The 11,645-nt window shown below is 34.9% G+C and overlaps 1 protein-coding gene across 1 annotated transcript in view; it reads right to left on the bottom strand.

Annotated features, from left to right (window-relative positions):
* The window catches only part of MEF2A (myocyte enhancer factor 2A), a 165,742-nt gene that overhangs the window by 34,406 nt on the left and 119,691 nt on the right, over positions 1-11,645 (bottom strand). The window contains 2 exon segments of the mRNA XM_040493787.1: positions 595-814; positions 3,443-3,574. Coding sequence (XP_040349721.1) covers positions 595-814; positions 3,443-3,574 — 352 coding nt within the window.

The raw sequence follows: 11,645 nt of genomic DNA, 5'->3' as shown, positions 1-11,645 counted from the left end.
TGTGTGTGTGTGTGTGTGTGTGTGTGTGTGTGTGTGTGTGTGTGTGTAAGCTCACCTATCAAGCTCTTAAAGTGTATGCCTTCCTGTATCAGTATCAAATAGCAAAATGATGAGAATGGGGCAGAGCTAATGGAGTACTAGTCAATCTAGGATTTAAAGGAGAGGAGACACTGCACTGCAAAGTGTGTAGAAGTAAATGCACTGCAAATTTTTGCTGAATTAATGAACTCTAACTCCAATCAGGTAGATCTATTCTCAGTATTTTTAACATGACTGGCTCACACCCAAACTTCAAGTCTTTGCTCATGATATGCTAATTAAATTTTCTGCCTGTCAAAGTATGGCTTTCCTATAATAAGGAAAATTCTAGATGGCAAATTCTGTAGTATCGTTCCACTGTGCCTGAAAGGATGTTAGAGAGCCCATATTAAAGTTTCAAAAATACTCTTTAAAATGGAGCCAATTATGTAGCAGTGACTCTTGCTCATCAAAGACAGAAAATTGCGAGTAGCAAAATAAGAAACTGCTTATGTTAGTAATTCATTTTACCACCCTTCCTGTGAAAGAATCAGCAGAATAGGTATTACTACATACCTGCACTGCCAGTACTTGGTGGTCTCTGAGGGACTCCAGGGGACACATTTCTGTGTAACGTGGCTTGAGGTGGAGAGAGCATGCTTGAATCGGCTAATGTTGAGCTGGCTGCCAAAGACGGGGACACAAGTGAACTCCCTGGGTTAGTATAGGACAAAGCATTAGGGCTGGTCACAGGGACTGTGACAGACATTGAGAAGTTTTGAGGTGGTAAACCAGGCTGTAAATAAAGAACAAGGAAGAAAAAACTGTTAGTTTCATTTTCATCTATATTAAATGTAATAACTTACAAACTTTCATGTGATAAAGTAACTCTAGTTATTAAAATTAGAGGAAGAGGATAGTTTCCTACTAAATTTTGCAGATTCAAGCTGCTTTCTTTGGAACTGTATTTGAACATAAGTATATTTGACACGAACCTTTTCAATTTCAATATTTATATATGAATACATATATGCTAATACATACATAATTTCAAATATTCAGAGATGAAAATTAAATGTCAGAAACTGATATTAAAGTTGTGTTGTCAAATTTAGACATAACAAAATATATCACTGTTACCAAGTAAGCATAAAATTAGCACTTTAATAATGCAAACCAGTTTAGGAACATTACATTTCTATCAGGCAACTACAAGTATAACAAAAGGGGAAAAATATGTACACATATTATGAACTTATTACACCAAATGTGGGACATTATAAATAAGCCCTAGTTTTATTTAATTGACTGACAGTCTTAATGGACAAACGAAAAATAAAAAAAATCAAGTTATATATACACAACACAATGCAATCTGAGTATAATGAAAATGCAAAGAAACAATCTACACAGGAAAATTACTACTGACAACCTATCATCTTTAAATTGTATGAAGATTAAATTACAAATATTATAAATGCTATCTTCTTTTCCTCCTAAACATTCCACACACCCCCTTAAAATAATATTTCCTATTTCTTCTGGCATTTCCTCCATAGATCACATACAGTATACTTGTGAACCATGAAAATAACAGTTCTCTTTATAATCTCTCTATTACAGAGAAAGGAAAAAGGTTTCCTCTCCCATTTTAAAACAGTAATTGCAAAGACTGGTAACACTGCTAATTCAAAGTTGGAGAATATAAATAGTTTATGTACTCTATTCAATAGTAGCTTATTTCCAATAGTAGTTACAATAATTCATTAACTGATATAAAACAATGGATATATGATAATTTTTTTCAAAGGTAAAGCAATTTTATTTACACAATATTTTTGCAGCTTAACATTAACTACAAAGTCACCAACATCCATATGAGGCCAGAAGGGATTTAATTGTTTGCTGTTTTGTTTTTTAAGAATAATAAATGGTATCAGCACAAAAATACTTCCTTAAACTTATTTTTCATGAGCTTCTTATAATAGAAGATTACTTTGAAGAAATAATCCATGATGTATACTTTAAGGCATACTTTTTAAGAGAATTAACTCTGATAATAAGTAACTCTGAAATAAATATCAGCATTGGAATCAATTTGTCCCATGAAGCCTACAATACATATATAACATTAGAAAATCAGATCCAGAATGGCTATCTTAAGCAGCTCTCCCCAATGAGCTTCCCATGAGAATTCTTTCAAGAACTATCAAAGGAGCATGAACTCCAAAAAGTACTGGTTGCCATGATGGCTACATGTATGAGCACAGAAAAATGTTAAGCCAACTATCTGTTCTGCAACCAGCTTAAAAACATTGCTTCCTTAAATTAAAATTGAGCCAAGGCTTTCTTCCTCAATATGTACACTATAAGGAAAGACCAGGAGTTTGGACAGATTTTGTTAAATAGTTTTGGGACATTACAAAGAGCCAAAGGGTAAGCTACTATTATATCAACTATACAAAATAATTCAAAATAATTCTGAAACACCAAATTTGTAATAAATCTGTTACAGATTTTATAGTCTCAAGATCGATTTAAAATACATGTAATATTTTCAAAAGTCATGAGTGGGAAAGGGAAATCTTATATGCACCTTGTATTTACAAATCATGGAAATTTAGAGCTAGAAGGGACCTTAAAAATTACGTAAACCTGGGGTGCCTAGGTGGCTCGGTTGAGCATTCGACTTTGGCTCAGGTCATGATCTCGCCGTTCATGAGTTCCAGACCCACATCAAGCTCTATGCTGACAGCTCAGAGCCTGGAGCCTATTTCAGATTCTGTGTCTCCCCCTCTCTCTCTGCCCCTCGCCCCCCTCACACTCTCTCTCTCTCTCTCAAAAATAAACAAACATTAAAAAAATTTTTTTTCTTTTAAATTACATAAACCAACTCATTCATTTTATAGATAAAAGAACTGGAATCCAGGATGTTTAGGTGCTCTACCCAAAGAGAGAGCAGGGGATAGTTAGAACAGGGGATAAGAAGTAGAATTTGGATTAGGATGTTTTCTCTTCACTTCTATGTTTAAAGACCCTGAACATGCACTATTATAAGACTATAACAAATTTATTTTAAAGTTCTATGAAACCAAAAAAAATTAATGAAATTTCTTCCTCTTCTACTTACTGGTGTCATCACCCACTGTGAAAATAAATAAGAACTGTGGCCAATCTCTTCATGCACAAGATAAAAGCACAAACCATACTTTCGTACTCACTGCGATTTTATGATTCCGCATCATATTATCAAATTCCTCATTAATTTTTTTATATTTTTCTTCTGTATGTGGAGTTAGCACATAGGAAGTATCAGGGTCTGGGCTGTCGCACCCTCTGTGTTCCTTCTTGTTCAGAGCCTATATAATGAAGTTAACAAAAAGGATCAACAAATAAAAAGTAGAGGTAAAGTAAAAGTACTTACAGGGCCTCGTTTGAAAATAAAATCACTATCTTCATTTAGTTTGCTGAATCTGTCCTCCGAGAGTGGACTGTGCTCAAAGTAATCGTCAGCATCAGGGCTCTCACAACCATTAAGGCCTTTCTTTCTTAAAGTCTGAAATACAATTGGAAAATTCACACACAAATGACACTAACTTGCCATGAGTTTTTTGTAAAATTTATTAAGAGAGCACAGACTGAATGAATTATTACAAGAGCCACTGAAATGGTTTTAAATGATCACAAATGTATACTCTAATCCTTCAAATAAGGTAAACCTTAGATATAAGCAAAATGAATGCTCCCGCTGTACATTAAGAAAAAAAAGAATATTTACTTGTTTGGATTGTTTCTTCCCAAACTTCCTAGAGAATACTAAATTACTCACAGCTCTGAAGTTATAACCTGAATATGATTACAGCCTGATCAACATATCTGACGGGGCTAATGAGTATGAGAACTGAAATAGAAATGTATCAAAATGATGCTCTGAGAAGTTATCATAGTACCTTCATAGAATGAACATTTCAGGAACTTCAACTATTGAAACTGATTTTCACCTGAGAGTCTTTCCTATTCACCAGAATTAGCACCATATTCCAATAATTTCATTCCTAATTTGTTCTTAAATACTATGATTTTCCTACATAATCTTGAAGCATAAAAACCCAAATACTTATTTACATAAGACAGTAATGACTCCCTCCTTTGCAGAATGTACATATTAGTGATTTTCCATATTTTTAAAACTTGTAAAAAAAAATGTTGTTTAGCCTCTATCTTTCCCCCTTTTGCTAGCTCTTTCTATAGAGCTTCTTCATGGGCTGATCTAATCCACTGAATTGACTTTCTGGGGAACTTTCTTAAGTGTTACCAAAGTACCTCCTGGACTCTATGTTGACTTCTTTTTCTGCTTACTTTGAGGCAAAAATATAATGAAGAGTTGGTTTTCTGATTTTTAATTTTTTTTTTCATTAAAGTCACCAAGAAATGACTTGTCCATCCATTTAAATGAGTAACTTTAACAGCAAGGGCTTAACAATCTGATACATTAATTTCCAGAATTCCTAAATTTTTAAAAATCCTGATGGGTCATATTTTAAAGAAGAATTACTGAGTTCAATAGCTTCAATAGCTTTGAGACTTGTTGATTTTCCAGCCAACACAAAGAAGTTTCGGGAAGTTAAAATTTTCTAAGTAAATTAACAGAGTTTATTTGATTGGGAAACAAAGTTTGATCAATAGACAAGTACTAGATAAATTTGTTAATAAATGATTATTTAAATTAGATGTAAGGTATACTTTTAATTAAGTCATAATAATAAATCTTGATATCCTTTATTTTTTTTAATACTTTATTTATTTTTGAGAGAAAAAGCACAAGTCAGGGAGCGGCAGAGAGCGAGGAGGACAGAGGATCCAAAGCAGGCTCTATGCTGGCAGCAGCAAGCCTGATGCAGGGCTTGGGCTTGAACTCATGAACTGTGAGATCATGACCTAAGCTGAAACTGAGTTGGAGGCCCAACTGACTGAGCCACCCAGGCGCCCCTAAATCTTGGTATCTTTTAAAACATGATTTACAATAATTATGCTTATTCTATAACTTTTTTCCTCAAAAGAATATAAATACACAATAGTTTAAGCTTCAAGAATTTTTTTCTTGGTTTTTCTGTAGTCAAATTATTATTTCACCCATTTATTATCATCATCATCATCTCCTTAGTCAACATGACTTTGCTTTGCTGAAAGAATCCTAAGAAATCCTAAGTGCAGAGATGTTAACTTCTCAAATGACTTGGCATGCACCAGGAATCCCATACACCAATACGTGAAACTTCCACCACGACATAATCACTAAGCATGAGCACAGAGCAAACTCTACACCTATTTCCCCAACATTGGCACCATTGCTCTAAGTTCTCTGGGTCTAACTAACCACACGAACTGTTATGTGTACTTAGCCATAAAAGGTCCTGGTGTTTAGAACTAAAGGATGGAGACATGTATTCTCTCCTGTTCATGGTAGCAAGTTCTGCTTGCCAAAGCTCTGCAAGCTATCAGCAATGAAGATGTTAACACTCAGAATGTTGGAACACAATGAACTCATAACCTACACAGCCCTAGAAACAAAACAAATATAGTTGATGCCTACACAGATTTCATCATGAACTTGCTGACTTATTCTAGCCTGAAATCTCTAAGAAATTTTCCCATCATATTCATGTATCTTAAGACTAGGTAATTTAGAGTCTTGCTCTTCCCCCAACAGGAACCACCAAGTACATGCCTCTTTGAAGCCCTTTTAAATTTACTGAAGAAAAAGAATATGGCTTTTTAAAATAATCACACAAAATTTTTGTTCTACAACAGTAGGGTGAACTTGTACTCATGAGGAATAACAGAGCTCTGGTATCTCCAGCTCTGCAAGCCTTCACTTCAGATGGGGTTCCTGTCATTGTGAGGGAATTTAAGAGGCCATATCGGCTCTGCAGATAACAAGCCCATGTACCTCTAGTGGATATCCAACTTGTGTCTTCCTATCACCAGAACACAAAGAGTTGTTTTGAGGCCCCAACTACCATAAAAAGACTTTTTCTGTCTTCTTTATCGTCACCACATAGTGTAACAGTAAAAGTTTCTCCTGTGTCACAGGTACTAACAAATGGAATGCTGTAACTATTAACAAGGCCAGGCGAGGCCTGTAAAAACCAGGCTGGCTTCAGTTTTTTACATGCTTCAAGTTAGCCACAAGAAAAATACTTGGTCAATGAAGAAAACACAGTCTGAAAAGCTACCATTTTGAGGAATCTGCTTTTAAGTGGAAAAAATTCATTAAGGGTACTCACACTGTGCATGCTCTATAGCTATTACTGATGATCATATTGTTCCGTTCTAAAGTAAATGGTGCTTCAAAAGTTCTTTATTCTTGCACATGCAATCCAAAGTTTTCAGTGACACTATGGCAAACTTAAGGGGAAAACTTAATTACGCCAAAATAATTTCAAATTTCAGGTGTATACCATTAAGTTGATTTTCTTAAACAATTATTAATCAATTTAAGCTAACCTGATGTTTATTCTATGTTCTTTTGTATCACTGTTCCAAATATATTAAAAGATTCTAACTGCAAAGATTACTTAAATAAAATCCTAAAATGAATGCACCTATAATTTTCATCAGTGTATTTCCATAAAAGAAAAATTTTATTTTTGGAGGGGCAGCTAATAATAAGCACCTTTAAAAACACACATTTCTACTTGTCAAGTAGAGTTAAACTGTATTATAATTTTAATGGCTCTTCTTTTTGTATTTTGGGCCAATTCAGTCAGGTACTTTCTACATACTTTCATCTACGGTATAAAATGTAGGTTTCAAATAATGAATGCCCTTAGCTAACATTTACCTGTAACATTAGTTATGTAAACACGGATTTTGAAAGATTTTTAGTTTTTCATTTCTTAAAGTTTATTAAAAAAATTTTTTTTTAATCTTTATTTATTTTTGAGAGAGAGAGAGAGAGAGAGAGACAGAGACAGTGTGCGAGCAGGGGAGGAACAGAGAGAGAGGGAGACACAGGATCTGATGCAGGCTTCAGGCTCTGAGCTGTCAGCACAAAGCCTGATGCGGGGCTCAAACTCACAAACAGCGAGATCATGACCTGAGCCGAACACTTAACTGACTGAGGGGCCCCAAAGATTATTTATTTTTGAGAGAGAGAGAGAGAGAGAGAGAGAGAGAGAGAGAGAGAGAGACAGACAGACAGACACGGAGACAGAGAATCCCAAGCAGGCTCCATGCTATCAGCGTAGAGTCCCACATAGGTCTTGAACTTACAAACAGAACTGTGAGATCATGACCTGAGCTGAAATCAAGCTGGATGCTCAACCGACTGAGCCACCCAGGAGCCCCAAAAGATATTTAAATGGATCAAAAATTAACTGCTAAGTGTCTTCAATGGAAAGCTACATATTGTTCAGGGCACATCCTTCTAGGTTATCTGACTCTATGGGATTTGTGCCTTTGATCTATTTTACAGCTCTGTAGAGACAGAAGTTAATTTGTTGAAACTGACAGTAATGGAAATAGTGTTGATAGACATGCAAATAAATTCTGTCTGATGGAGGTTCAACTGACATCTTTCCTCACTATGGAAGAGGTCAGTTTTTTTTTTTTTGTTGCATCTATGAAGCAAACTTATTTTGCCTTCTTGATGGGCTTATAGATTTGTCTAATCTTTGGATTTACCTACTAACCAGCTGTAACATTTTTTTTTCCAGTTCCCTCAGTCATTCATGAGTTAAAATCTTTGACTCATGTTCATTTTATATCTAAGAGTCATAACTTTATCTTTTTTGAAGATTACTGTTTAACAGTTATGACAGTAAAACTACCCTTGACTTATGATTCATAGTAAATGTAAACTCAAGGGGGAAAGAGCTTCCTAATACCCCTTGTTAGGACTTGGTATTAGATGGAGTATGGGCTTTTATAGGAATAAATGAATGTGCTGTTAAATTTTTTGAAAATATTTGGTTAACTGATTAATGATTTGTATTAATTTATTATAGTATCAAAAATTAAGGATGTATGATCAGAGAAGGCTTGCAACTCATCATTACTCTTCTTCAAGAAATAAAAAAGAATAATCCTTAATTCTTGTGATAATTCACAAATCAATTGCTAATTCTTGTGACAATTCATAAATTGCTATTCATATCATAGTATCGAGAGTAGTACAATGGTCTAAAACTGTAAACCCACAATCTCCTGAAGCAGGGTTCCTATCCATCTGAAGCAAGTGAGGTCTAAGGTGAAATTCAAGCTGGCGGAGGGAATCTCCAAGGGCTGGAGATGCCCAAATTAAACTTAAAAGTAAAAGAAGGTTTTGTTTTTATCTTTGGTATTAATTAAATGAGTTTTAGGTAAATGAAGAGGAACTTAAAGCCTCCTACCTACTGATTAAAGACCTCATCAACAGGAAGGCTATGAAATTTTTAATTTTGATATCAATTTAAGGAAAAAACAGTGAAAACCATATTCTGGCTAGAACTTTCATTCAGGTTTTATCTACTTTACAACTCTGTAGGGATGGATGTTAGGTAACTTGCAGAAAATGAATAGTGACTGCAAATAATTCCTGTTCATAGAAAGTGTTTCCTGTGGAGTATCACTGATTATCACCTTGTAAAAGCTGACCAGTTTTCTTGCATCTATAAATTCATTTCAGCATCCTTCCACTATTAATATGTGGTATTTTAAGTTCTTCTTTGAACTGGTTGTGACATCTTACTGGTTCACTCATTAGTTAAGTAAGTAAAATCTTTTGATATACTTTGTAGTTGTAGGAGTAATGATTATGTTTCCTTTCAAATCTAATCTGAAATTTGGAAGACCTATAGTCCCTGTATTTTACAATTTATATGCACAAATTATATCAATCTTTTTAAATATTAATAAGCATATTTTAGGATAAATAGAATTTCTATTATTTTCTTCCGGAACCCCAAGCAATAGTTTTGTATTTACAACCTTCTTTTGAAATAACAGGACACAGAATCAAAATTCCTAAAAGCCTAAATGCAAGTCACCAACAGCCTAGCTCCTACTTATCAGCTCGCTTGTTTGAAACCCTGCCTTCTTGTCTACAGGACTGTTTTACAGCTCACTATAGCCTAGTTTTAACCCCATCTTCCATGAAACTCCTCCCATCCCCCGCTTCCCTATGCTAAAATTTTAAGGTCCTTACTCTACAGAACATTCATTTAATATATGGTACCTTGTATTTACCTATCTATGTATGTACCCTAATCTATGAACTTTCAAAAAAAAGACTAAAATCTAGATTGCTTTACATTTTCAGAGTCTAGCACAAGGTGCTACACAAACATGAAATATTTATTAATACTTGCAAGATAAAAAAACAAAATAATGAGATCAGAATGCTATCACAAGTTAGAAGCCTTGTGATAGCATTATATTATATTATAAATAATAAGGAAATCTGGAGACATTAGTTTGTACTAGGCTGGTTGATTCACAGAAATTGTTGATATTTGACTGCTTTTGAACTACAAAAATATAATTTCATATATATAATTTTTTTAAATATTTATTTTTTGGGAGAGTGCAAGTGAGGGAGGGGTAGAAAGAGAAGGGACAGAGGATCTGAAGTGGGCTCTGCGCTGACAGGCTGATAGCAGTGAGCCAGATGTGGGGCTCAAACCCACGAACTGTGAGATCATTACCTACCTGAGCCAAAATCAGACGCTCAAATCGACTGAGCCATCCAGGTGCCCCTCATACGTATAATTTCTTAATTTCATACATATGTTTAACTCACAACAGCCTACATTCTGAAAGCTGCTAGGAGACGCTCCAGTGGGCTTTTGGACAGCAAAGAACAGAACTGAGCATGCAAAAAGACATCTCTTGACACTGAGTGTGTGTAATTATTACCAAAGGTTCTGATTCTGGATCTTATTTTGAACCCAAGAGGCTGGTGTACAAACTTGCTAATTTAAAAACCAAAGCTATGCTTTTCTAGAGTAAGAAAAATTCATACCATCTATAAAGGACCAACCCAGTTTTTAAAAAAAAAATCTGCATCAGTACTGAGACAAAAGGTCCCACAGTTCACCAAACTTTGTCTCCTACGGAGACAAAACACAGTACAATAACTGAAGTTTTTAATTTGGAAATTATGCTCTGATTAAAAAAGGTTAACTGGAGGGGCACCTGGGTGGCTCAGTTGGTTGAGCATCCATTTCTTGATTTCTGCTAAGGTCATGATCTCACAGTTTGTGGGATCAAGCTCAGTGTGGGGCTCTGTGCTAGCAACACGGGGCATGCTTGGGATTCCCTCTCTCCCTCTCTCTCTGCCCCTCCCCTGCTTGCATGTGCACTATCTCTCCCAAAATACATATAATAAACATTTTTTTAAAATGGTTAACTGGATAAAGATTATCGATTATTTTTACACCAAGAGCATCCGCTGTGCCTTCAGAAGAGTAATCCTGCACACCAGCCTTGGTGGCAGAGATGAGACACCATGCAGACAACCCTGAGATGGAGTTCCTGGTGTCAAGTCTTTAGGAAATCAGGTATTCCTTACTGTTTTGGGTGCCACGTGCCTGTATTTTCTCAATAAATTCTCCTTTACCTTGAGCTACTTTAAATGGATTTCTAGTTCTTTTTTTTTTTTTCCTCGTGATGCTGATCCATCGGCATCGATTTCTAGTTCTTATAGTCAAAGAGCCTTGACGAAAAAAACTGTCATAATCGTTTAGGTCACATATTAGTAGTCTCCTTATCTAACTCATATAATTCCCAAAAAAAGTCAGGATAGTGCTTCCACAACCCTGAGTCCAGAAAGGGTCCCAAACCTGGAAATAAGATGACCGAGGATTATTTACTGTTTGTGGGCAAAGATATCGGACTCAAATAATGATACATGCATTAACAAAGATCTTTAAAGTGTTGTATTGTTCTAAAGCATTAGCAACCTCATCTTTCAAGTTCAAGGAAACATTTCGAGACCTCTGGGTATATAACACTGCTTGGCAAGTCCTGCCTGCACATTTGTCCTTCATTTTCTAGCCTATATTATTCAATCTGTTGGTGATAGCAGAGATAGAAAGAATAAGGAAATGGTAGAAAGGAGACAGGGGAAAGAAACCTGAGACAAAAACAACACTATTTAGACTTTTTTTTCCCTAAGTGTACCCAGGTTTTCTTTTATACAATAAACTTAAAAAGCAAACATATTTCAAAATGGACTATAAATTAAGAGCAGCCAATTTTAAATAGATTTCTTTTAGCTTACATTCTCTTATCAGCAAAAAATACTGTATTTAAAGTTTTAGACACACTTATTCTGCAGGGAAATTAGATATATATACACATGTATATATAAATATATATAAGCAAATACATATATACACAATCACACATATATTACTATAGTCTTTGATTTTTTTTTTAATAGAACAAGGAAATCTAGTATTCATGATATTTTTCACTGTAAATAAGTTGAAATATTTAAACTATGTTAAGTCTGAAATAAGAACTGATAAAAATCCCAGGGGACTCACAGTTTCTGGAATTTTGAGATATGCTACTAACTTTTAAGACTCCAGAGTCCATACTCCTGAGTGTTTACCAGAGCCCATCCCTGACAAGACTCTATT

Source organism: Herpailurus yagouaroundi, unplaced genomic scaffold (assembly GCF_014898765.1).
Source record: "Herpailurus yagouaroundi ecotype Mexico unplaced genomic scaffold, PumYag 185, whole genome shotgun sequence".
NCBI lineage: Eukaryota > Metazoa > Chordata > Mammalia > Carnivora > Felidae > Herpailurus > Herpailurus yagouaroundi.
The sequence above is the reverse complement of the archived record's forward strand: the minus strand, read 5'-3'. Positions and strand labels throughout refer to the sequence as shown.